The sequence below is a fragment of the Mus caroli genome, unplaced genomic scaffold (genome assembly GCF_978045245.1).
Source record: "Mus caroli unplaced genomic scaffold, Mus_caroli_1 scaffold_1, whole genome shotgun sequence".
NCBI lineage: Eukaryota > Metazoa > Chordata > Mammalia > Rodentia > Muridae > Mus > Mus caroli.
Window position 1 is genome coordinate 69,328,815 of NW_028227256.1, and position 27,829 is coordinate 69,356,643.

General features: G+C 44.5%; 1 protein-coding gene across 1 annotated transcript; it reads right to left on the reverse strand.

The window, feature by feature from the left end:
• Pecr (peroxisomal trans-2-enoyl-CoA reductase) lies at window positions 1-27,812 on the reverse strand. Its single transcript, XM_021160374.3, has 8 exons — window positions 27,587-27,812; window positions 20,951-21,084; window positions 19,822-19,987; window positions 16,296-16,377; window positions 11,986-12,082; window positions 8,974-9,084; window positions 3,199-3,310; window positions 1-266 (listed from the first exon to the last, which is right to left on the reverse strand). Exons 1-8 carry the CDS (start codon window positions 27,708-27,710, stop codon window positions 181-183), a joined length of 912 nt encoding a protein of 303 aa, XP_021016033.1. The 5' UTR covers window positions 27,711-27,812; the 3' UTR covers window positions 1-180.
• Between the last annotated feature and the right edge of the window lie 17 nt (window positions 27,813-27,829).

Here is a 27,829-nt window from a genome sequence, read left to right on the forward strand (position 1 = left end):
TTTGAACAGGAAGATACATTTATTTTGGGAGCAGTCTTTGCAAAGATAAAGCTATTAACATTAAAGTGACCCTACAGCCCCACCCTCAACACAGAAATCATCAGCTCTTGTGAAGTGGAAAACATTCTCAAGACGCTAAGGCACGCAGGAACAAGATGGATGGATGTTTCCTTGGCTTAGTTAGAGATTGGCTTTCTTCTTAAGAGATTCCTTTATCTTCATGACAACAGAAAGGTCCCCAGGTCCTACAGGCCAGTTGTCATGATCTGTTTAGTAAGCAGAGAAGTGTTACTTGCAAATCTCTTAAACTCCTCCCCCCAGTTTCCACCCAAGCTTCATGGTTTTGTTTGCTGCCTTGCTTCTTAGTTCAGGAAGGCTAAGGAAAAGAGCTTGCAGGACAGGCAGTTTGACAAAAATCCTTTGAATACTGGGCCTGCTACTCACTAGCTTCCTGCTTATAAAGGGGGTAACTTCAGTGTCACTCCTCACCCCCTGCCTCTGGCGACTGGCTACAGGTGGACATCTTTGTGAGCTGATCCAACATGAAGCCGACTCAGAACTGAGCAAGCTATGCTGAGATGAAGTCCTTCCCTCTCCTGGCTCTTCAACCAGCTGGATGTGGGCAGAGAAAAGCCTGTGGTCTCAGAGTGGCAGGCTGCTATCCTAGGACCAAGGAAGCCAGCCTCAAAAGGGTGATACCTCACAAGAACATACACAGAGGAAGAGGAAAAGGCTCTGTGTCCCACCTCTTCATGGAGACTGAAAGGTCAATGGTGATGACGAACTCCAGCCACACAGGACCTGACACCATGTGTACTCTTTTTTTTTTTACTTTTTTTTTTTTTAAAGATTTATTTATTTATTATATGTGAGTACACTGTAGCTGTCTTAAGACACACCAGAAGAGGGCATCAGATCTCATTACGGATGGTTGTGAGCCACCATGTGGTTGCTGGGATTTGAACTCCGGACCTTTGGAAGAGCAGTCGGGTGCTCTTACCCACTGAGCCATCTCACCAGCCCCACCATGTGTACTCTAACTTAATCCCTTAACATGCCTAGGAAATACAGTCTTGGGTTTTTTTGTTTTGTTTTGTTTTGGGGCAGGGTCTCTGGCTGTCCTGGAACTCACTATGTAGAGCAGGCTGGCTTCAAATGCAGAGAGAATCTTCTCTCTTTTGTGCTGGGCTTATGTCACCACAGACCTAATACTATGAACTGTTAAGACCTCAGTTGCAAAGCCAGAAATGCAATAGAGAGCAGAGTGGAGTTAAATATGTTGCCTAATGGGGTTGCACTATCTTTCTTCAAAAAGGGAAAGAAGCCAGGCACAGTGGCACATGCCCTTAATTCCAACACTTGGGAGGCAGAGGCAGGCAGACAGTGAGACCCTGTCTCAAAACACTGAAGCAAAAAACAAAACAAAACAAAACAAAAAAGCCAAAAAACAAAAACTCAACCAACCAACCATTCATAGTATTAGGGACATAAGAAACCTACAAGGATAGGAAATGGGTCTTGTCAACCAGACATTCGTTTGCTAACAGACACTAGTAACTATCTTTAGAAAAAGGTCAAATATATTTGTGTTTATATTTCCCTGAGGCTTTGGTTTTTTTTTTTTTTTTTTTTTTTTTGGTTTTTCAAGACAGGGTTTCTCTGTGTAGCCCTGGCTGTCCTGGAACTCACTTTGTAGATAACCATGACCTTTTTGTTCCTTCTGCCTCTACTACCTTGACTACTGGGATTACAGGCCTGCACCACTACGTTTGGTATTATGGGGTGCTGGGAATTCAATCCAGGGTTTGCATACGCCGGTAAAGGATGAGCAATATCTCAGGACATTAGCATGCTTTTAAAAACGTTTATGTTTTATGTATATGGGAAGGCCTGCTTGTGTCCATGCAACACATGTGTGCCTGCCTGGTGCTTGCAGAGGCCAAAGGAGGGTATCAGCTCCCCATCTTAAAGATGGTTGTGAGCCACCATGAAGGTGTTGGAGATTGACCCAGATCCTCTGAAAGAGCAGAACAGCCTGTGTTTTTATTTTCTGGGGATTTGTTTTGTTGTTTGAAAAAACTAGGACACTGGACTATCTGATTTTATTGTTTGATATGTTGTTGTTGTTTTGAGACAGGGCCTCTCTCTATAGCCTTGGCTGGTCTGGGAATTCACAGAGATCTCCTTGCCTTTGCCTCCTGATTTCTGGGGTTAAAGGTAAGTCTCATTATACCTGGCGTGGACTATCTGATTTTATAAGACCCTCCCAACACCACATCCAATCGTGTGCAATATTGTTATTGAGTTGAATTTATGAAAGCAAATTTAGTTTTGAAGCCAAGCATTGTTGCACAGACCGGTAATGGGAGGCTGAGGTTAGCCTGGGCTACACAGTGAGATTCTGCTTCAATAAGATAAAATAAACTTGCTTCTTTTTATGGGGCTGGAGAGATGGCTCTGTGGTTAAGAGCACTACCTGCCCTTCCAGAAGTCACAGGTTCAATTCCCAGCAACCACATGGTGGCTCACAATCATCTGTAATGAGGTCTGATGCTCTCCTCTGGCATGCAGGTGTACATGCAGATAGGGCATTCATATACATGAAATAATTAAAAGAAATCTTTAAAGAATACCTTGTTACAGCCAGGCGTGGTGGCACACGCCTTTAATCCCAGCACTTGGGAGGCTGAGGCAGGTGGATTTCTGAGTTCCAGGACAGCCAGGGCTACAGAGAAACCCTGTCTCGAAAAACAAAACAAACAAACAAACAAAAACAAACAAACAAACAAAAAAACAAAACAAAAAGAATACCATGTTAGGAATAAAAGTTATCGAATCACAGAAGTTTATCATTTGATGCGCATATTCCAGAGAGAGGGCAAAGTCAAGTCGGACCGCCCCTCTTCCATGTGTGCCGCCCCTTTTCCATGTGTTCGGCACTCAGAGAGGGGGAAGAGGAACGAGTCTGTAACCCTTCAAGCACAGCTGGCCTTTGCCTCCGTTCTACCTTCTGTGCACTTAGAGGTTTAGATAGTTTTTGCAACAGAGAACATTTTCTTTTACATCCTATCATAAATATCAACATTTGGAAGGCCATTCGATGGCCTATAACAGAAACCCCTGCCTCTGAGGCAGTGGCTTACAACATGAAGCGCGGACAGGGAAGGGCTCGTGCCTCTTCACTTCCTGGCTGCTTACCTGGTATGTTGAAGGCGTGAGTGTACAGAGCCTGGCCTCCATCCACATTGACCAACTGTCCAGTGATAAAGGAAGCCGCAGGGGACAGCAGGAAACATACCAGAGGGGAGATCTAGGGAAAGAAGAGAATATATCCATACATAGGAGAAAAGAAAAAAGAAAAGCCTCCTTCTCCCTCCCCGGGAGCCCGGAACTCCCGAAGAAGCACATCTCTGCCCAAGGACTGCATCACGAGTCCTTACGCATGTGCAGCACGATTTGACAGCACAGAGACAGTGTGGACAAAAGGGAAGTCGGGTAACAACCAGGGCAAAGGCGACAAGGTGTGGACAAGCAGCAGTCAGTGGCAGGCAAACAGCAATGGTGTAAGAAGCCACAGGTAAACACGGTGGTTTCCTGCTTCAACAGTTAACTCCCTTCTGAGGCCCTGCTTGTCTTCTACAACTCTTATTTGTCATGGCGGTCCCATACTTCTCCCACCTCGGTCCCAGATACAGTTAAGTGTGTCCATGGCCTTGTCAGGCCCAAAGTACCGCTGTGCTCGGATCACAGGAGCTTCCCACCAGCGGGACTTCAAGGTCCCCATCACATCCTCCCAAACGTAGTCACTAAAAAACAAGGGATGGGGAGCGAACAGCCTGGGTTTGATCAGATCCCACGGAGGGTAGGTGTCAGAAACCACCCAGGACAGACTAAGCACACAAATGAGTGTCCTGGAGATGGCTCACCATTTTGCACGGCTTTTGATGGGTGAGCTCTAACATGCAAGGTCACCAAAGATTTCATCTCGGGATTGCCTCTTGCTGATGACACATTTTCCCTGCCACTATTACATAGCCTAATGATCCCTGGGCATCGACCCACCCTACTGGGCAAACTTCCTGAAGATCAACATGACCATGGACTTTCAGGTAGTAAGGCTGTATAGACGAATTGATGATTTTTCACAATTTCTGATAATGATTTTATATAATTTTTAAGTTGATACAGTAATCTCAAGCCCCATATAGAACAAACTGGCAAACAGAGCTCTGCAAGCCTTCAATGTCATGGGCTAATTGCACTAGGATAAGAAAGCTGGCTCAGAGTAAATCTGCAAACAAGGAAAAACCTTCACTGTAGGCCAGGTCCACGGATGAAGCCACAGGTGAGCCTTGCTCTGATACAGCAAGGCCATGGGGAACTAACTGTTGCTCTGAATGAGCATGCAGAATGAACCACTCATGATGAGCTCACAGAATGAAACACTGCTTTGAACTGTCAACATCCTTTTGTAACTCCCCTGTTGCGTAACATTCTATCTATGAGATAATTCTATAAAGAACTTATGTCTACAAAGGTATAAGCTGTCAGAGAAAAGAAATCAAGTGTGGCATTTGGAGTCAGTCCCTTCCACCAAATGTATGTATGTATATAAGTATGCATTAACACTCGTGGAATTGTTGAGTCAGGTGGTCAGGCCCGGCCAAAGTGTGTCTGTGTATGCTTGTGTATGTATGTGTGTGTATGTATGTGTATGTGTGTGCTTGAATTCTCCCTTTCTTCCTCTCTTTTCTCTCTGGCTCACAAAAAGTTAACAAACTCCAAGCCTCTTGCCTGGCCTGCCAGAGGCCCTTGAGCCAGGGAGATACCAAACCTTTTTTCTAATTCTCCTGCTGCTAACAGTTGGAGTCGAATTATCAGAAACCAGTGGCTTTTGACCTGAGGATAGCAAAGAGTTATAGGAAGAGAAACATTAGCAAAAGCAAGCAGCTCTTGGCCACACAAGAATGAATTAAAGTCAGAAGAATTGCCAAAAGTAGGTGGCTTTCAGCTATAGAATAGTAGAGTTCTCTGCCAGTGCCTGACAAATACAGAAGTGGATGCTCACAGCCATCCATTGGATGGAGCACAGGGTCCCCAATGAAGGAGCTAGAGAAAGTACCCAAGGAGCTGAAAGGGTTTGCAGCCCTATAGGAGGAGCAACAATATGAACTAACCAGTAACCCCCAGAGCTCCCTGGGACTAAACCACCAACCACAGAACACACATGGTGGGACTCATAGCTCTAGCTGCATATGTAGCAGAGGATGGCCTAGTTGGTCATCAATGGGAGGAGAGGCCTTGGTCCTGTGAAGGTTCTATGCCACAGTATAGGGGAATGCCAGGGCCAGGAATGGGAGTGGATGGGTTGGTGAGCAGGGGGAGGGGGGAGGGTAAGGGGGGTTTTGGAGGGGAAACCAGGAAAGGGGATAACATTTGAAATGTAAATAAAGGAAATATCTTAAAAAAAAAAAGAATAGCAGAGTTAAAGTTAAAAACAGAACTGCCAGAGATAAAGCAAGCAGCTTTGGCCCTGGTCGCTGACTCCATGGCCCTTAGCTGCCTTCCTCGGGAAACCGGGTGCCAGAATAAGTCCCAGCAGGTAGGAGAGAAGCAGCTCCATGAGCTGGCTTCTGACCTCCACATGTGCACCACAGCACAAGCGTGCCTGCACACACACACACACACACACACACACACACACACCACTGCTTGCAGCTGGTGTGAAAGCTTTGCTGATCATAGACTCAGCATATAATTGAGCAGAGTTTGTCCCCGGTTCTGCATCTCACAGTAGCTATGCCAGTAGTTTGTTAAAGTCTTGATGGGCGTTCCTTCAGGGGATTTTAAAAGTCAGAGCCATCATCACCATGTTGGAATTTTACTCACGGGCTCAAAGCAGTGGTTGGAGAACTGCTGGAGCCTCAGTATGGGTCACGGCAAGAAGTCAAAGGTGGGGCCGGCAAGGCGGCTCAACCAACCAGTACAGAAGCTTGCCGCGGAGATCGTTCATCTAGATACAACCGCTGGGACTTCCATGGAAGGTGAGGACAAACACCGGAGCACTGTCCTCTGACCACCACATGCTTGCTCTGTCACACAAGCACCTCAAGAGTACATAACTGTGGCTGGGCTTGGTGGCACATACCTTTAATCCCAGCACTTGGAAGGCAGAGGCAGGCGGATCTCTGTGAGTTTGAGGCCAGCCAAAGCTACACAGTGAGACCCTATCATATTTAAAACAAAACACATTTAAGGAGTGTTAAAAATGTTTTTAAAGAATATGAACTAGGGCTGGTGAGATGGCTCAGTGGGTAAGAGCACCCGACTGCTCTTCCGAAGGTCCAGAGTTCAAATCCCAGCAACCACATGGTGGCTCACAAACACCCACAACGAGATCTGACGCCCTCTTCTGGAGAGTCTGAAGACAGCTACAGTGTACTTACATATAATAATAAAAAAAAAAAAAGAATATGAACTATATTAGTATTGGAGGCACCAGCAGTCATGATATTCTGGCGCAGATAATCATGGGAATGGGTTGGGGTGAGTGCAGTCTTTCTAGTGTTATAGGTGATGAAACAAGATATGATACAGGAAGTGTGCACATGTGCACACACCCACCACAACCACCCTAAGAGCTTTTGCTGCCCAGAGAAGTCCACTGGCCATCACAAGAATATGTGATTAACTAAACAGCCATTTAAAAATTGTATTTCTTTTATACTTTACGTGCTTGAGTACTTTGCCTGCACATACATATGTGCACCACATACGTGACTGGTGCCTGCTGAGATAATGTATTCATTAACGTTTTTGGCGATTTCATATATGTACATAATGAATTTTGGTCACTCTCGCCATTACCATCTCGCATCTCTCCCCTACTTCCACTGAGCCTCAGCAAGCACCTTTTTTTTGTTTGTTTAAATAAAGGAAGTGAGGCTATTGCCACAAACAGAAACAACTGGGAATGTTTGTTTTCCATGACAAAAGTCAAGCTTGCAAGTGGACATGGAATTCTGGGGAGGCTCACGCTGCCATGCTAAACTTTGGATTCAAGCAGCAAGTAGAGACAAAAAGAGATGTGTCCTTTCAAAGTTACATAACGAGCTGTGCCAACATCTAGATCCAAAGGAGCTCCTAAAGACAGGGAGTTATGCTACAGGTTAAATAGACCCAAGATCCCAGTGTGACGAGAAGGCTCAAGTAACAGAGCACAGAAAATTCATGACATCAGGTTCACTCTGATTTTAAAGAAATTGTTGGGGTTGCGGTGTAGCTGAACTGGTGGGGTGCTTGTCTAGCAAGCACAAGGCCCAAAGGCAATCTCTAACAGCAAATAAACCAGGTCTGGCAGCACCAGCCTGTAATGCCAGCACACAGGACACCTAAGCAAGGGGACCAGAAACACAAGTTGCTCTCTGTTACAGATCAAATTCGGGACCAGCTCAGAGACAGGAGACCCGGTCTCAAAAAACAAAAACAACGTAACTAAATCCTTATTACAGGCTGGATTAAAACAAATTAGCTGGGCAGTGGTGGCAGACACCTTTAATCCCAGCACTTGGGAGGCAGAGGCAGGTGGATTTCTGAGTTCGAGGCCAGCCTGGTCTACAGAGTGAGTTCCAGGACAGCCAGGGCTACACAGAGAAACCCTGTCTCAAAACAAAACAAAACAAAAAAACCCCCAAAAAACAAAAAAACCCAAAAACATGTTATTGTTCTTGCCAAGAACGTGAACTGGTTCCCAGCACCCATCAGGCGGCTAACTGCTGGGAAGTCTGCAGGGTCCAACTCCCTCTTCTGGCCTCTAGGGTCTGCACTCACGTGTGTGGCCCTGTGTGCCTGTGGCAGGGCAGCCTGTGCAGGGTTGGGATCAAACCTTTACCTGCTGACGAATCTTCCTGACACCTACAACTTTGTAATTTGACTTTAGGTATCCCTGGGTAGCCTGAAACTTTCTGTGTAGACCAGGCTGGCCTCAACTCCACAGAGATCTGTCTGTCTGCTTCTGTTTCCTGTATACTAAAATTAAAGGCATAGGCCCAGCAAAAATGGACTTTTAAATAAAATTGGTTCTCCTACCAAGAAATATACCGTGTATTTTTTTATTTAAAATATTTATTGTTATTATGTCTAAGTGTGTGGTGTGGTGTGTGTGTGTGTGTGTGTGTGTGTGTGTGGTGTGTGTGTGTGTTAGGAATATACATGTGAATGCGGGTGCTTGCAGAGGCTGGAGGTGTTGGATCTCATGCAGAGGGAGACATCTGATATAACCACTGGGGATGGAACTCAGTCCTCTGGAAGAGCACTTCCTGCTCATAACTGCAGAGCCATCTCTCCAGCCCCACGTGTCTTATTTATTCTGGGATTTTTTTTTTTTTTCATTCTGAGGTTTTAAGTCAAGCTATGACTTATTTCACAACAAATAAATATTTGGGGAGGTTGAGGCAGGAAGACCAGAGGTTCAAGGCCAACTTAACCTATATAATGAATTCTAGCCAGCCTGGGCTACATAAGAACCGCTCTCAAAAAGCAAGCAGAGGCCAGGGAAATGGCTCGGTCATAGAAACTTTCCCCATCCTACCACCGTTAGATCTAAGTTTACTCCTCAGTCATTTGAAAAGCTATTGGTTTTAACATACTTCATTCCTCTGTGGAACTTCACGAGTCTGTCATTATCTGGCTTGCTTGGGGCTGCTGGAACCAACACTGCATGTAATAAAACTGTAGCTGCAAAGACAACAAAAATGTGTCGTCTCTAACTTCATGGCCTTCATTCCTGAGGAGAATCTGCTGTCAGCAGTCAAAGCAACTAACTAGGTTATTTCCCAGAGTCCAAAGCGCAGGCGACATGGTTTGATGGCACTGAAATAAGCCTCTCTACTGGTCAGCCAGGCCACATGCCCAGGGTGCCAAATGTCACAAAGTTCTCAAGGTATTCTCATCTGTGCCACCCAGATACGTCACCTCCTCAGGAACTCCAAGGCGCTTAGCTGGGATACTGTCAAAGGCCATATGAAATATGGTTTGTCCCATTTCGCCATAGTTGTCAAAAGCAGTCTGGGAGTAAATGATCCCCTGTATAAGAAAACAAAGCAGGAAGGTGGGTAAATGGGGAGAATTAAATTGTCAAGACACCAAGGGTTGAGGATGCAGAGGGGAAGTAGAGCACTTGCCCAGTATGCTCAAGGCCTTGGGTACCATCTCTAGAACTCACACGACAGCAACAAGAAGGCATCAGGGGATATGCTGACTGAAGACAAAAGATGTGTGGCTTAACCTCAGCACAAACGTTTCTAATCAACTTTATTCAAAATTGTCAAAGGGGATCCAGCCAACCACTATCTAAAAGCAGACCATCTGAATGATCATTTTGGGGGGCTTCTCCCCTTTAAAAACCAGCTACGTCTTGGTCTTTTTCTTGAAGGACTTAGTTTCTGAGGAGTATGTTTATGTAAGCACTTCAGTGGGGCACCTAACCAGGAACAATGGGTCTGGGGAGTCTGGTTTCTCTTCCTCTGAGCATGCTTGCTTTACCAGAGATGTGAAAAAACAGGATTTTTCTTGGTTTTACATTTCAAGTGAAGTTTAAAAAACACACCCAAATCCAAGATATGTACCCTGATAGCTAATTTTAAAAATATATATTTGTTTTAAATTTTGAGTGTGTGTGTGGAGGGGGGTTGCATGGAAGTCATATGGAGGTCAAAGGTTGGCATCAGGTTTCTTCCTTTAATCATTTTCCACTTTACTGTTGAACCCAGAGCTCACTGATTGACTACGATAGCTGGCCTGAGCGCCCGATGGCTATGCTGGTTGGTTAGTGGGCTCCGTGGATATGCGCTACTCTCTCTCCCAACACTTCACCAGTGTTACAGATGTGTGCTCCCAAGCTCAAATGGAACTATTCTCTCTACTTTATCCACGGTCAGAAACCATCATAGGAAAAGTTACTCTGAGTTGATCTGTGTAGGAGGAGAAAGATGTATTCTACCTAATATATCTTGGAATAAATGCCAAGTACAAAATATCAGGTGGGTCAAGCTATGACTTATTTCACAACAAATAAATATTTGGGGAGGTTGAGGCAGGAAGACCAGAGGTTCAAGGCCAACTTAACCTATATAATGAATTCTAGCCAGCCTGGCCTACATAAGAACCGCTCTCAAAAAGCAAGCAGAGGCCAGGGAAATGGCTCGGTCATAGTTGAACTGCATGCTGTGAAATCATGAGAATCTGCATTCTGGCCTGCAGCATCCACAGCCAAGCCAAGCGGAGCAGCACGGTTGAGTAACCCTTCCACTAGGGAGGCTAGGGCAGCGGGGACAGGCAGGTCCCTGGGGTTTGCTGGCCAGGTAGCCTAGTCAAATTAGGGAGCTTTGGGGTCAACACAGAGACCCTGTCTCAAACGCTAAGGTAGAGATTGGCTGAAGAAGACATCTAGCATTGAACTCTGCCTTTTGCCTGTACGTGCACATGCATACACATGAACACATACACGCACCACTCCCATACAAAAAAGGATGGTTTTCCCTGAGACAAGGTCTCTGTAGCTCTGGCCATCCTGGAACTCACTCTGTAGGCCAGGCTGGCCTCGAACTCAGAGATTCACCTGCCTCTGCCTCCCAAGTGCAGGGATTAAAGGTGTGCACCACCACCACTGGGCTCAAAAAAAAAAAAAAAGATTTTTTTTGAGTAATACTGTAGCTACAGTTGTGATATTATAACACATAACTTCTACTTGGTCTTAAAACTGAGTTTCTTCCCATTGATATTCATTTTTTTTCCAAATAAGGGACTCACACTATAACAAGAAAATAACAAAATCATTTAGGAAAAAAGTTACTCTTCAAAGTAGTGCTTTTTTTGTGTGTACAAGTGTGAACTTTCCACACTTATGTTATATATGTCATGGTGAACATACATGTTACATGTGTGTGTGCACTTATGTATGTTCTCAACCAGGCAGGCACATGGAGATGCCAGACATCACTATCCGTGCCTTCTATGGTTCTTCATTTTGCCGTCTCCTTTTTTCCTGTTTGCTTGTTTTGAGACAGGGTTTCTCACTGGGCCTGGAACTCACTGCTTCACATAGGCTGGTCGGCCATCGTGGGAGCGGCCCAGGACTGGAGTTACAGGTGTGTGCTGCTGTGTCTCTCTGTGAATGTGAGTGTGGAGATCTGAACCCAGCCCTTCACACTCGCACAGACAGCGCTTTACCCACTGAGCTACCTTGCCAGTCCCCAAAGCAGTATTTCTTTTTAAGATTTATTTTTATTATTTTAACTCTGTGTGTGTGTTACAGGGGACGAGCACCCAGGTGCCCAGGGAGGCTAGAAGGTGTCAGAATTCCTGGAGATGGAGTTATAATATAGGCAGTTGTGAGATGCAATGTGGTATGGGAACTGAGCTCAGGTCTTCTGCAAAAGCAATAGGCACTCTTACCTGCTGAGCCACCTCTTCAGTTCCCTAGTATTTCGCAACCTTCATCACTGTGGGATGGAATTCCTCAATGCCTTTTATAATGCGGGTACTACAATTCATGATAGGAAGTACAGTTCTTGCATCACTACTGTTTGAATACACATAATTCTAATATATACCAAGAGTGTGCATCACTATCTCGTTACCAAATAACACTACTGCTATAACGAATGACTGCCTTTCTAGTTTCACCAATGTTAAAAGTCAACCATTTATAGTATATTTACATAGTATATTTACATAGTATATGTACACACACACACACACTATATATATAGTGTGTGTGTATACTTGCCATGTTTGGGGCTGGCGAGATGGATGAGCTGGAATATATATATATATATATATATATATATATATATATATATATATATATTGTGTGTGTGTGTGTGTGTGTATGTGTGTACATATATATGTGATACAATTATCCACAACACAATCTGAATCAGGAGCCCAGTTTGTCAGTAGACTTCACACATAGCAGTTACTTACAGGAGCGACACAGTTGATCCTCACTCCGCTGCTGGCCCACGCCAAAGCCATGGATTTTGTGAGGTTGTAAACACCTTCTCTTGCCGCTCCAGTGTGCCTGTAAAGACACAAACATTACTAGCATCAGTTTCTGTCAAACATTTTTCCCATCAACTAAGTTGACGAGCACTTCAATGACTTGAGAACTCCACGGGATTCTTTCTGTTATGAGTCTCTGTCACATTGAGTCTCTGTTTAAAGAGAGAGCTGGGTCCTTCTCTATCAAAGCCAGGCCACAGTTATCAAACACAATGCACTCTGCATAAGCTGTGTCTCTCAAAAGCCATGTGCCCGGGAGAATATGTTGATGAACCTTTTATTACAAAAGAGAACAACAGATTGTGGTTTGGTTTCTCTCTCTCTCTCCACACGTGTATGTATATGTGTCCACTCAAGCATGTACCACAAGGCATGTATGGAGGGTAGAGATCATCAAGTGAGCCATTTCTCTCCTTCCATCACGTGGGCTCAGGGGATGCTCAGGGGGTGGAATGCAGGACCTCAGTCTTAGTGGCAAGCTCCTTTACCAGCTCATCCATCTCGCCAGCCCCAAACATGGCAAGTATATGTTGATATTGTAAATACTTTTAATACTAGGGGCTATAAAAACCATATATTTGGCTACATGCATTATCAATGGAATTCCAAGTAAAAGGTTGGGCTATAGATATGGCCTACTGCAAAGTCTGACGACCTGATTTCAATCCCCAAGACCGCACTGTGGAAGAAGAGAAAACAACCCCAGCAAGTTGTCCTCTGACATCCATACTTGTGCTGTGGAGCATATATACCCCACATTAAAAAATAAACCACTAAATAAATATAATTTTTAAACATTTAGAAAGCTGGGCATGGTGCCGCATGCCTTTACTCTCAGCACATGGGAAGCAGAACAGCCTGGTCTACAGAGCACGTTCTAGTCAAACAGGGAGAGATGTCAAATATCTAAGCCAGGTAACCGTGGCTCAACAACGACGAAACCATGCACTTTTTAAAAAAGAAGGTAACGGGGCTGGAGAGATGGCTTAGGAGTTAAGAGCACTGACTGCTCTTCAAGAGGTCCTGAGTTCAATATCCAGCAACTACATAGTGGCTTACCACCATCTATAATGGGATCTAATGCCCTCTTTTGGTGTATCGGAAGACAGCTACAGTGTACTCATATACATACAGTAAATAAATAAATCTTTTTTAGAAAGTATATAAAAAAAGAAGGTAATGTGATTCGGAATTTCTATGTGCAGCATAATAATATCCCCAGCTGCCATATGGTTTAATGTGGAAAAATCCATTCATGAGCATCTGAAAACAGCAGGGAAAGACAGACTAGGTAGTAAGGAAAGAAGGATTTCCTTCAACGTTTAGCTCTGCATGTTTGCTGATCAATTCTTTCCTAGTTCATTTGAAGACTCCCCTTCCCCTCTGTTCCGACAACATACATCCCACTGGGTAAAGAACTTGGGATGGCTCAGCAGTTAAAAGCTAGTCTATAACAGTTAATTTAGATTGTCAGCTTGATTTGATTCATTAGGAATTAGTAAGAGCTCTCTCTCTCTCTAAACAGGGTGAAGCTACCAACTTTATGAACGTCCATTAGGCAATCGCACAGAGATGGAGAGTGTTCGTTTTTACTGGGGTTTGGGTCGGAGGAGGGGGACTGCACGCTGCTGAGAGAGCTTCTTAGGGAAATGACAGAATAGTCAGAAATTGGACAGTGGTGATAGTTGGTGACTTTGAATATGCCAAAAATCAGTAAGTTGTATTCTTCTAAGGGATAAATTTGGGGCTGAGGTCATAGTGTACTGGCAGAGTATGTGGCCAGCATGCACAAGGTTTTGGGTTTGATCGCTAGCAACACACACACACACACACAGTGAATTTCATGTTAATAATGCTATTACTCAAACACAAAAAAGGTCATCAGTATGAGTACCTAGCCTCCCACGCCGGAAGACCCTCTAAAGGGAGCGGGAGCATGAAGGAAAGCTGTATAAATTATGTAGCCAGAGAATCTGAGAGTCTTCGTACTAAGTGGCTAGTATACCTGATCGCTTCACATAGGTTTGTTCATAACCTGATCCTTACCTTATCTGGAGCATATTATTGGATAACTAATTAAAATATCCTAGAAAAAATACATTAAAAAAAAAAACGTTCTCAGCAATCTGAAAAAACCCAGAAGCATACAAGACTAGCCCGTGCATACAAGCAGGCGTGTGGAACCCCTGAAAAAGTGTCAAATGTGCAACTGACATTAAAAACTGGCAGTAAAACATCACGGCACATGGTACCCAGGTCACACAGCCTCTGTAAGTTCTAGCTTGGTCTCCCCAGATTTCATTCTCATGGTGTGTTAGCTTGCTGTCAGGGTAAGGTGGGACAGTCTCAGGCGCTCAGGCCCTTAGCCACAGCAGCTCTGCTCCCTACTCCAAGGCCCAGCACAAAGGAGTTTCAATGTAACCCTTCCTTCATGACCTCCACGTGGGCATCTCCCAGTGCCTGCATGAAGAGCTGTACTCTGCCGTCTGTACCACACGTGCTGTGAGTGCCACAGGACTGTGTAGAGCTTAGCAAGAGGTGGAGAGTGCCATATTTCTTAAGGCATACCTCTTGAGTGTGTCTGTGAAGATGTTTTCTGAGAGAATTCACTAGGGTTCACTGTGAGAAGGGGAGGGAGGTGGGGAGACCTGCCTTGAAGGTGGGCAGTGTCATCCCAAGAGGTAAGGATAAGGACAAAGGAGAAACTGGCTGAGTACCAGCATCTTCTGGTCTCTGCTTCCTGGCTCACTGTGATGGATGCAAGTCCACTGAAAACAGGAGCCCAAACAAACCCTTCCCCCACTAAGCCTTCTCTGCCAGGAATTGTGGATAGAGAGACAAAGAGTAACTGATACTCTCCACAACTGAAGGGATCCTAGATAATACATGAAGCTAGTATGTTATTAAAATTTCCATAGAGGAAGTCAACTTGCTAGAACTACAATTCCTTAGGAATTGTGTGTGTGTTTCAGAAACTCAGAGTTTCTGATATCTAAATGAGTCCAGATCTATTTAATTTTCATAATTTAACAAAGAAGCTATTTCCCACAGTGACAGCTAGATTTGTAATATCTCAATTACTTGGCAGAAAAGGTAACAGGACCTCCAGGTAATACGAATTTCAGATAAATGACAAAAGTATAGACCTCCAGGAGACCTCAAGCCCACTGCTGGTGACACACCATCTCCCAAGGCCACGCCCACTCCAAAGAGGCCACACCTCTGAATTCTTCTCAAATGGTTCCACTAACTGGGACGAAGCATGCAAACATACGTGTCTGTGGGAGCCATTCTCATTCAAACCACTGTATTCGGCAACCTCCATCTGCATGGGCGCTATTAGCAACTAGGGAGAAGGCTCAGTAGGTGCAGTGCTTGCTGCAGGAGCTTGAGGATGTGAGCTTGGATGCTCACACTTACACAGAAGTCATGTATGGGAGTGCATGCTTGTAATCCCAACAAGGGGGAGACAGAGACGGGAGGCTCCCTGGGATCCACTGGCCAGCCATTCCAGCCAAATCAGAAAGCCATGGTTCAGTGAGTAACTCTTGTCTCAAAGAAATATGGTGGAGAGGGATTGGTGAAGACACCTGGTGTTGACCTCTGGCCTCTAACATACACAATTTGTTTTTAAAGTTCAAATAAAAGGCAATGGGGTGGGGGATGAATATGATCAAAATATACAGTGTCTTAGTTAGGGAGTCATTGCTTTGAACAGACACCATGACCAAGGCAACTCATATAAGGACAACATTTACTTGCGGCTGGCTTACAGGTTCAGAGGTTCAGTCCATTATCATCATGACAGGAAGTGTGACAGCATCCGGGCAGACATGGTGCTGAGAGTTCTACATCTTGACCTATAGATCAAGTCTCTCTCTTCTGCACTAGGCAGAGCTTGAGCATAGGACTGCAAAGCTCAACCCCCACCCCCACCCCCTACCCCTGCAGGGATGAATTTACTCCAGCAAGGCCACACCTAGTCTATAAAGAACACACCTCCTAAAAGTGGCACTTCCTGTGGGCCAAGCATCCAAACGCATGAGTCTATGGGTGCCAAACCCATTCAAACCACCACACACACTGTATGAAAATTTACAAGAATTAATAAGATCATTACTTAGAAAGGAAATTATTAGGGTTATAATTTATTAAAGGGGTGAATCATTGATTTAGCCCGCCCCCAATTCAGAGAACAAAATCCAAAGACACAGGAAAAAATATATACTTACGCGGCTCCTGGAAACCCATTATTAAGAAGGACAATGATATTGACAATCGACCCTCCGTGCTCTTTCATCCAGGAATTGTAAACTGCAGAACACACACACAGACAGCAACCATGTTAAACAGCATCTTCCTTTGTTATCTCCTGCGCCAACATACATTGATGTCTTCTATTTTAAATTAGTTTTTGTCACTGAGCTGAGGTCTCACGTAGCCCAGGATGATCCTGACTGCTGTATAGCAAGAATTTAATAAGCCGTAAGGTAAAGCTGAAAATGGTCAGTGAGAGCTTCAAAATAAGCTTGAAAAAAAAATCTTCGCTAAACTAATAATCTATATGTAAATTACTGGAACAGTGACTCAATTAAGATGGCAACAGCCATAAAGTATCTACTATAACCTGAATTTAAAAAGAAAAATTTTGAGACAAGGTCTTTGTTTTGTTTTGTTTTTTATGCATCCCAGGATAACCTAGAATTCCCTAGGTAGGTGAGGATGACCCTCAACTGCTATTGTTCCTGGCTCTACCATCCAAGTGATGTGGTCACAGTTGTCCACTGTCATGTCTGACTTACAGAGCGGCAAGGATAGAACCTAGGACCTCTTGTGTGATACATAAGCACTCTACCAACTGAGCTACATCTCCATCCCTAAGGTAAATTTCAAAATGTGAGGTTTATAGATAAAAAACACAAAACTTGAACCAAATGATTTAAAACAAAGCCCATCAATTAAAGACATGGGGTAGTCGGATGTTGGTAGTGAGCATTTCTAATCCTAGCACTCAGGAAAGAGAAAAAGAACCATGAAGTTGGGTGGGAAGGGAGGTGGGGAGGAGCTGGGGGTGGGGGGAGGAAATAACATGGCTGACTTATACTGTACAAAAAAAAGTTTTAAAAATAGTTAAGAGGCAGGCGGTGGTGGCCTATGCCTTTAATCCCAGCACTCAGGCAGCAGAGGCAAGCAGATTTTGAGTTTGAGACCAACCTGGTCTACAGAGTGAGTTCCAGGACAGCCAGGGCTACACAGACAAACCCTGTGTCAAAAAAAAAAAAAAATCAGCCGGGCGTGGTGGCGCACGCCTTTAATCCCAGCACTCGGGAGGCAGAGGCAGGTGGATTTCTGAGTTCGAGGCCAGCCTGGTCTACAAAGTGAGTTCCAGGACAGCCGGGGCTACACAGAGAAACCCTGTCTCGAAAAACCAAAAAAAAAAAAAAAAAAAAAAAAAAAAATCCCCCCAAACAAACAAATAAATGAATAATGTATGGAGAGAGAGGAGAGGGTGGAAGAAGAGGAAGAAGAAGAAGAGGAAGAAGAGGAAGAGGAAAAGGGAGGTGGAGGAGGAGGTGGAGGAGGAGGAGGAGGGAAGGAAGGAAAGGAAGGGAAGGGAGAAAAGAAAGGAAAAGAAAACACCAAATTAGGAGACAGATACAGAGGAGTGGAGGGAGAGGGCTGTGGAGGAAATGAAGGAGAGGGTGAGGGGTAGGCACTATCAAAACTGCATACACGTACGAAATTCTCAAAGAATAAATGATTTTAAATAGAATATGTGGTCATAAATTGTCCAGAAAAGTCTGAAACTGGAAACAGTCGTTGTCACATCAAGTATTAAAAACTACATGAAGGGGGAGAGGGGATGGGATAGGGGGTTTTTGGAGGGGAAACCAGGAAAGGGGTTTAACATTTGAAATGTAAATAAAGAAAATATATAGTAAAAAAAATCTCTCTTAAAAAAAAAAAACTACAGGAAGCCACTGGATTTTAGCATAAAGAAGATACTAAGTCTGTTTGAGTTACTCTAAACAAACTCTGCCTCTGGCTAAATGCCATGTCTTAACTCTGGTGGCTTCGTGACTTCCAAAACCCTGATGCTTTTCCAGGCTCAGATACGGGCATTTCTTCAAAGTCTTTGAAATAACAAAGACCATAGAGAGCAAATGGAGAGGGAAGAAAGATGTACAAGGAGGACGGCTGGCAGAAACAACTTGGGAAGGCTACACGCATCCATCTGTCAGTGTGCGGAGACACGGGAACTGTAAAGTCAAGCGACTGGGAACAAGCAAGCAAGAGTTGGGTTTTCAGAGTACAAATGAAGCCGATCTTAAGTGGTTAAGTCTTCTTTTTTTCTTTCTAGTTGAGTTCAGTCCTAAAGGGGATCAATTTGAGTTTTTTTCCTTTCTTCTTTCTTGTAAGGTCCACACCCCTAGGATCATTTGGTGAACGCACTGGGCTAGTCATTTGAAGATTCCCTTCTCTGTAGTTATCCCATCGTGTGAACAAGCATTTACATTTAATTGTACAGTGTTTCTCTGTATAGCCCTGGCTGTCCTGGAACTTAATCTGTAGAAGAGGCTGGCCTTGTACTCAGAGATCTGCCTGCCTCTAGGATCGAAGTGCTGGGATAAAAGGAATGAGCTACCACCACCCAGCTGTACATGTGGTTTTTAAGGATTGTCTTTTTTTTCAGCTTCATTTAGACAATTATCTAACCTATTCACAGAATCTTAATAAGTGATGAAATTTAGTGAGAATCAACAAAAATAAAAAACCTTCGGGCCGGGCATGATGTGAGGGTGAAACTCTGTGAGTTCGAGGCCAGCCTGGTCTACAGAGCAAGTTCCAGGACAGCCAGGGCTACACAGAGAAACCCTGTCTCGAAAAACCAACAAAGCAAAAACAAAACAAAACAAAACATTCTGTCCTCCACCCCCCACCCCCAACAGACAAAAACAAAAGAGCAAAAACACACCTGCAGTACAGTGTTCCAGCTAGATAGAAAGTATACATTCCCAAAAGGTAAGGTTCTTCTTGGAAAAATTTAATCTAAATTTAATCTTTAACAGGACAAGAGACATTTTGTAAATTAATGTCAGTCTGTCTTAACATTGATTTCTTACAGAAATAACATTAACTCTTAAAAAAATGAAAAAAAAAAAACAAAACAAAAAACCATGAATCTCTGACAAAGATTCAGATCAAATGGAGGAAGCACAGGCTGGGGGTGTGGCTCAGTGGTTAAGCACCAACCGCTCTCGCAGAGGTTCCAGGTTCTGTCCCAAGCATTCACAGGGTGGCTCACGTCTACCCTAAAGTGCAGTTGCAGGGATCTGACACCTAACCTCCCCTCTTCAGGCGACTGTGCATCATGGTGCACATGCATATACTCAGGCATGTACATATGACTAAAATAAAAAGAAATAAACCTCTAAAGGAACATAGTCAGCTGGGCGGCGGCAGTGGCGCAGGCCCTTGATCCTAGCTCTTGGGAGTCAGAGGCAGGTAGAGTTCTGATTTCCAGGTCACCCCGGTCTACAGCGTGAGTTCCAGTTCAGCCACTGTTACACAGAGAAACCCTGTCTCAGAAAGAGAGAGAGAGAGAGAGAGAGAGAGAGAGAGAATACAAGTACAAGATATGAATTTTGTTAAGATACCACAGAACCGTTACTGAAATGGGCTTGAGTCCCTAGCAGCTCCTCTTCCCTGTGGTCTCTTACTGAAGCCATGCTGGGGTTTTGTGCTGTTGACACTTGCCTGCTTTGCACATGTAGAAGGTGCCTGTCAGGTTGGTTTCTATCACAGCATGCCATCCCTTCGCAGTGATGTCTTCCACAGGAGCCATGAACTGGCCTCCGCCGTTGTTGACCAAGAAGTTGATCTTACCATACTTAGCCAAGGTAGATTTGACCAAATTATTCACCTAGAGAAACATGGAAAGGGAAAGTTTAACAGCTAACCTGCGACATGGCCCAGGTTTAGAAATATAATGCAGTCTGTAGACTCCTATATAATGCATATTCATTCTAAATACTACAGTCCAAACACATAAAGCCACCACTGAATAAACCCCCAAATCCCACAGTGTGAATTTACCACTGTACCACACTCCTAAATGAAAAGCCGAAATTCTAATTTGGATGGCAAGACACCCTGGAGAGTATAGATAATCCCTAAGTACAAGAAGCCTCAGTAGCATTAGTTTCTTAAATACCGACCTTAAACAAAAATGATGAAAACCAGGCCAAAATGAACACTAAGAAATGCCTTAAAGCGTTTATCAAACTGGGGTCACAACCTCTTGGGGATGGGGGATCCAACAACCCTTTCACAGGGTCCCATATCAGATATCCTGCATACCAGATATTCACATTATGACTGATAGCTGTAGCAAAATTACAGTTATGGAGTAGCAATGAAAATAATTTTATAGTTGGGGGTCACCATAACATGAGGAACAGTACTAAGGAGTTGCAGGATTACAAGGTTGAAAACTACAGCTTTAAAGGGTTTCTAGCTGAGAGTACATATCCCCCCCCACCCCCCCCACCCCACCCCACCCCCGCCCAGGGTTTCTCTGTGTAGCCCTGGCTGTCCCGGAACTCCCTCTGCAGACCAGGCTGGCCTCCAACTCAGAAATCCACCTGCCTCTGCCTCCCAAGTGCTGGGATTAAAGGCGTGCGCCACCAATGTTCGAGAGTACATTCTTGCTTAGTTCACCACTCCTCCTTCAGAGGTCACCAGCTCAGTAAGTCAGGAGCACAGGCATTGCTCCTTACAGGCTCTGCCTTCTAGTGTGCCTCATCACCTTGGAGTACAGCAGGGGCCAGGAACCACTTCTGCAAAGAACACTGGGTAAGTAGGCCGTGCCGACATGTTGTCTTACCTCTTCTTCTTTCCTGATGTTGCATTGTATGGCGGTGACTTCAGCGGAGTTGGAGGGAGGCAGAGAGGCTCTCAGTTCATTCTCAGCAGCCGTTAGTCTGTCCAGCTTCCGGGATGCAATGACCACGTTACACCCTAAGATGAAAAGAGCCAGAGGGAAAAAGTAAGCAAGCTTCCAAGAGCTGTCCAGATTAAGGGGCTGGGTGGTTAAGAGCACTGACTGCTCTTCCAAAGGACCCAGGTTCAATCCCCAGCATCCGCATGACAGCTCATAACTCTCTGTAATTCTAGTTCCAGGGCATCTGACACCCCCCCTTCTGGTCTCCACAGGCACCAAGCACATATGTGAGAAGCAGACCTGTAGGTAAAATACACATAAAATATACAAATATACAAAATATACAAAATAAAATATACAAAAATAAATAAAAAGCTGTCCAAACTACAGAAAATCTTTCGTGTATTCTGTAAAAGGCGAGTGTGGAAGAGTGTTAGGCTGGTTTTGGTTGAAGATATGTTGAAACAATAGGAACTGAAATGACTAAGAAGCTAGACAACGCACACACACTTTCACACACACATGGGGTGGGAAGGGACAACTGTTTTGAAATACTGAATATCAAGTGCCATGGAACGAAAAATAAGTAGCCACCTCCGAGAGCATGCTAGTCCAAGAAGGGGTCTATGAATAAACCATATTATTGTGAGACAAGGAGTTAGACAGACAGATAGGAGAGGCACCAAGACTAGGCAATAATGGTGGTGAACTTGGGCTGGCTTCTTCCTAACCCCCCCCCCCCCGACTTGAGACAACAGTCTGGCAGCTTAAAATTATGGCCTTGTGGGCCTTTTCTCCTGCCCAAAGGGCCTGGCTGATGGATTGCCTCAACAAGTTCAGGTAGGATCAGGGCAAATTACTCAATAGTTGTGGGCCAATCAGCCATCTTCTAATTTAGGGGCGGAAAACTCTCCAGAGACGTAAAAACCCTCCGTTCTCAAGAAGAACCTGGCATTTTTGGCTCCCCGCTCTTCAGCTTGGCAGAGCGCAGATCTGTGCATGGGCGGACAGGAATAGACTGGGAAAGAACCCTTCACAACGAGCCAGGGAAGGAACCCAGAATTCAGCACCAGGAGTAGGCAATCTGTTGACCACCAAATAAATCAATAATAAAAAATAAAATAAGGGCTGGTGAGATGGCTCAGTGGGTAAGAGCACCCGACTGCTCTTCCGAAGGTCCAGAGTTCAAATCCCAGCAACCACATGGTGGCTCACAACCATCCGTAACGAGATCTGGTGCCCTCTTCTGGAGTGTCTGAAGACAGCTACAGTGTACTTACATATAATAAATAAATAAATCTTTAAAAATAAAATAAAATAAAATAAAAAAATCTTTCACTAGGTGCAGCGTAGCTTTGGCGGTGAAGCGGCATTAGCCAGAGATGAAAGGCTCCCAGGCCTCACTCTTAATTTCAAGACACTCTTTGGAAGTATCAAACTATGTTTAAAGTAACCGAGCTGCATCCCAGTGTGGCCCAAAGGTGGGGAGGGAGAGCTGATTTATAAGACTATAAATATAACAAGGCTCAACTCGGTCGGCAACCAGCGAAATCAACCCTGGACCTGCACAGCAGCAAGAAGGTAATAACCCACACCAAGAGATGCCAACTACTAGAAACCCAGACGGGGCTGGGGAAATAGCGCAAGGGTTGGACAGGCACTGTTTCCACCGCTCTTTCCCACCCTGAGGCAACGGTTACAACCAAGGACTCACTCACCCGACCTGTGCTTGCCCTACCCAGATTAGCACAAGGCTGGGAAGGACCAGCATCCTTTTCTCAAGGATCGAAGAGGTGCTCATGAGGCCCTGCCCCTTCCTGCGGGGCTATGGGACGTCAATGGTTGCCGAGAGTAATTTTCTTCAGTGCTAATACCCACTGGTATGTTGCTCATGCATTAAAAAACAAAAAAAAAAAAAAACAAAGCAAACACCCCATCCAATCCACACTCATGAAGCAACCAACCACAGTTAAACAGTAGGTCTCTCACATCAGAAAACATCAAAATCCGGATGAAACTAGTTCCAAAGACAGGCGGGGACGAGAGACAACAGCAGGGGGTTAGAAGCCACTAAAATTCATTACATACCTGTATAGAACTATCAAAGACTGAAAAATCAGAACTGGAAATGATAATTTTGTGACTATACAAACTGTTTCTTCTTTCTCTTCACACTGACTTTAAAAAAAAAAAAGGATCATTTGAAGGACAAGAATTAACAGTGTGTACTGGGATTTAAAGTATATGTAGAGGGCTGGAGAGATGACTCAGCGGTTAAGAACACTGAGTCATCTTAATCGAGTTCTTAACCAGAGGTTTTGAGTTCAATTCCCAGTAACTACATGGTGGCTCACAACCACCTGTAATGGGATCTGTGCCCTCTTCTTGTGTTTCTGAAGACAGCTACAGGGTACTCATATAAATAAATTTTAATGTATATGCATGTGTGTGTGTGTGTGTATATATATATCAGCCAGGCAGTGGTAGCACGCACACACCTTTAATCTCAGTACTCTGGGAGGCAGAGGCGGGCAGATTTCTGAGTTTGAGGCCAGCATGGTCTACAGAGTGAGTTCTACAGAGTGAGTTCCGGTATAGCCATCGATATACAGAGAAACTCTTATGTGCGGAGCGGGTAGGTCTTTTAGTAATTGATTCTTGCCCATCTGTTGTTCAGCTCAAACACTGACAGTACAGATCATAGCTGTGTCATTTCCTCAACTCCCCATGATAAACTGTGTGACATGTTGCAAAAGTGATTGATCAAACAAGATTGGCCAATGCGATAGAAGCAAAAAAAGGAATTAAAAACTGCTAACAACGGAAGCCTGGGGAGTTACAGAGGGATGAGCTGATGCAGGCATGCTAACACACTGGAGAGAGTTACAGGCACCGTAGCCAGAAGGCACTACTAAGTGCAGACTTCTCGATATAAACAGGGAAAATGGTAAAGCTGAAGGTTGGAGATGTTTAAGAAGTGATAATCACAACAAGCTTCACATTACAGAAATTCTTGGGGCCATGTCTTCTTTTCCCTTTGAGACAAGGTCTCACTATGTGGCTTTGAATAGTCTGAAAATCACAGAGACCCACCTGCCTCTGCCTCCCGAGTACTGGGATTAAATCAAAGAGCCACTACATCTGGTTTTATTTTACATTTAACTGACAAATAATTGTACATCCACTGAGTATATTTTTGATATTTTTATATACCATGTAATGATTAAACAGACTAATGAACACATCTCCTTTCATACTTAACCATTCCTCGGTGGTAATGATAGGTAAAGCATCCTTAAACCAGGCCTAGTGTTCTAGCTTATAATCTGAGCTACTCAGGTGGCTAAGGCAGGAGAATCACCAATTCAAGGGCTGCCTGGGCTACAGAGTGAGAAGGCCAGACTCCAAATAAAAAGGTTTTGTTATTGTTGTTTTGTTTTTAAAGAGAGGCCTGGGGATGTATCGAGGTGGTAAAAAACTTGCTGATCATGCACAAAGCTCTGGGTTCAGTTCTCAGTACAGATAATTTAATTGTCAGTTAAATGTAAAGACCAGATGTAGTGACTCTTTAATTTAATCCCACTACTCAGGAGGCAGAGGCAGGTGAATCTCTGTGACTTTCAGACTAGCCAAAGCTATAAAGGAAAAGAAGAAACCAACCAAACAAAACCAACCAAACAAAAAAGTCTTCTAGCAATTTTGAAACATAAACTATATTACTTCCTTTTATTACATTTGTTCAATGTGTGTGTGTGTGTGTGTGTGTGTCACAGCACCCATGTGGAGGTCAGAGCTTCCAGGAGTCTGCCCTCTCCACCATATAGGTCCCAGGAATTCTTGCCCTTACTCTCGGCAGCAGGTGCCTCCGTACAACAGTCTTAGTAACTGTGCATTTAATCAGCACTGTGGGCAACAGACAGCCAGACATTATCCTTTCTAATTGAAACTTTGTACCCTTCAACTCCTGCTTGCATTTATTCGGGGAAACTCGTACAATCTATTCTGGGCACGTTCACCCCATCCCCAACCCCCTCCAGATGACACTTGGCACCTTCCGACCAACCCCTTCCTACTCACACTAGCCTAGTGTGGTTTTAGCACAGCCTCCCTCCACCCCAATACATGTCTGTAACTAGAAATAAAAGAGTTTTCAACAACAACAAAGGTAAGGAGACATTTGTAATCCCCCCCCCCCTTGCAGATGACCAGTTTGTTTTGCATAGCATTAGCTCACTGTCACTGCTAGGTCTCCTCTATGCTGTGCTGTGCTGTGCCGTGCCAGGGACTACCTGTAACAGTTGTTAAGACGTTCTGATAGCCTATATATCTGAGGAAGGCAGACCAGCTAACACATTACTAAAGAATTTATCTATGTGTATGTGTGTGGGCCCTGGTGCTTGTACAGAGGTTGGGTAACTCTTGGAACTCAGTACCCTCCACCCCCCATTCCTGTTCTGAGGATTGAACTTAGGTCATCAGGCTTGGCCGCAGGCACCTTCATCCACTAAGCCTTCCTGCCAGCTCTCGGCTAATGCTTTATAATAGTCTATTGTCCAATTTGGGTTTACATAACAACTTTCAGAAAACAGCCATTAATTCTGGCATTAGAAAAAAACAACAACAACAAAGATTGAAAAAACCACAGTAGAGAGTACTTCACATCCTTGGTGCTGGAGAGAGAGCTCGGAGCTTAAGAGAGCTGGTACTTCTCTTGCAGAGGGCATGAGTTTGGCTCTCACCACGCATACTGGGTGGCTCACACTCCAGTTCCAGGGGATCTGCCACTTCCAGCCTTCATGGGCACCTGTACTCCCATGCACAGGCCCTCCTCTGCCTCCCAATACACATATATAATTAAAAATACAACAAACCTTTAAAAAGAACTTTTTTTTCATATTCTCTCATGGAAGGCAATCCAATTATAAATACAGCAGTACAACGTTCACTTCTCTTTTAGGTGTAGGAAATATTTCCCTAGGGACATACCCCATGACTCTCACAGCATATCCAGGGCTGAGTGGCCTTATATTTCAGTCATGCCACAATACTCTGTTGGTCGACCCCAGAACTGGTGTAGTGTCTGCCCAATGCAAGCTTACTCAAAAAGAGGTTCAACAACTAGCAATCCACAGAAGGGGAACCAAGGTTCTGCAAATTTGCTGACAGAGGCCAAGATCCTGACCTTTGTACTAAACAGGTACCGATTGATTTTTTTTTTTTTTTTTTTTAAATAATTCTTCCTCCCAGGGGAAGTTTTGTGGTGGAAGACAGGCTGGAAGTAATGGTAAAGTGCAAACTGCAATACTATTTTGTTTTCTTTTTTTTTTTTTTTTTTTTTTGGTTTTTCGAGACAGGGTTTCTCTGTGTAGCCCTGGCTGTCCTGGCACTCACTTTGTAGACCAGGCTGGCCTCGAAGTCAGAAATCCGCCTGCCTCTGCCTCCCGAGTGCTGGGATTAAAGGCGTGCGCCACCACGCCCGGCTTATTTTGTTTTCTTTTGCAGTGTACTGCTGATAAGATAAAGTCCATCATTTCTCCATGTATTTATTTCCTATGTTAGCTCAGCATGGAATGTCTGGGCCAAATCATTTCTCATTTGTTCCACTTGATGTCAGATTTTTAAAAATCTTGTCAGGGCTGGAGAGACGGCTCAGCAGTTAAGAGATCTGTCTGTTCTTGCAGAGGTCCTGAGTTCAATTCCCAGCAACCATATGGTAGCTCACAACCATCTGTAATGAGATCCGATACTGTCTTCTGGTGTGTCTGAAGACAGCTACAGTGTACTCATATACATAAAATAAATTTTTAAAAACCTACTTGTCAAAGCTCTTTGCACAATACAAGCGTCGTGTTGGAAATACTTTTCAAACATACCTTTAAACTTTGCACTCTTCCTTCCTACCCACATCTTCGAGGCTGGGTTTCTTTGTGAAACCTCGACTGACTTGGACCTCAATCTGTAGAACAGGCTAGCCTCAAACTCACTCAGATCCACCTGTCTCTGCCTCTTGAGTGCTGGAATTAAAGTCATATGTCACCACCACCTGGGAACAGTTTGCTTTGGGTTAAGAGTAAACCCAAAAGCCGAGCGTGGTGGCGCACGCCTTTAATTCCAGCACTCGGGAGGCAGAGGCAGGCGGAATTTTGAGTTTCGAGGCCAGCCTGGTCTACAGAGTGAGTTCCAGGACAGCCAGGGCTATACAGAGAAACCCTGTCTAGAAAAAAACAAAACAACAAAACAAAAAGAGTAAACCCAAAGAAGATGTACATTCTCACATATTTAAATATTAAATGTAACTATTTTCTTCTTGATGGCTTCCTTCCTTGTGCGTGTGTTTACGTGATCATTCTAAGTTTAATAGCTTTTCCTTTTTCTTGCTTTCTGATCAGAGCCTCTCAACATTTCTCGGCTATTCGGAATAAAACCTGTTATTTCGTTTTCCCTCATTGCTCAGCTCTGCAGACCGGAGCTTTGCAACCTCTTTCCGGTCTGCCAGCACTCCCCTCTGTCTCTGAACCCAGTTTACCCGAGCTAGACCTCTGCGGACACTAGCCCAGCCCCAGAGGCCTGCTCACGTACCCAGGTGCAGGAGCTCCCGGGAGATGGCTTTTCCAATGCCTGTGCCCCCGCCGGTGACCACGGCTACTTGGTTCTTCAGCAACCCGGCCGCTAGGTAGCTCTGGCCAGTCTTCCAAGAGCCCATGGTCACAAAGCGTCTGTGCCTGAGTTCTTGCTAAAGCTAGACCATGGGGTCCTCAGAAGTAGCTCTATTAGTAGCAGCCCGCGGCCACGTGACCGGACAGACCCCGCCCCTAAGCCAGC

Excerpts from the sequence above, each read along its gene's own strand:
- Pecr (XM_021160374.3), bottom strand. The coding sequence starts at position 27,710 with ATGGGCTCTTGGAAGACTGGCCAGAGCTACCTAGCGGCCGGGTTGCTG. Across the intron at positions 19,988-20,950 it reads ACATCAGGAAAGAAGAAGAG|GTGAATAATTTGGTCAAATC; the intron begins GTAAGACAACAT and ends ATGTTTCTCTAG. Across the intron at positions 267-3,198 it reads TCACGCCTTCAACATACCAG|ATCATGACAACTGGCCTGTA; the intron begins GTAAGCAGCCAG and ends CTTACTAAACAG.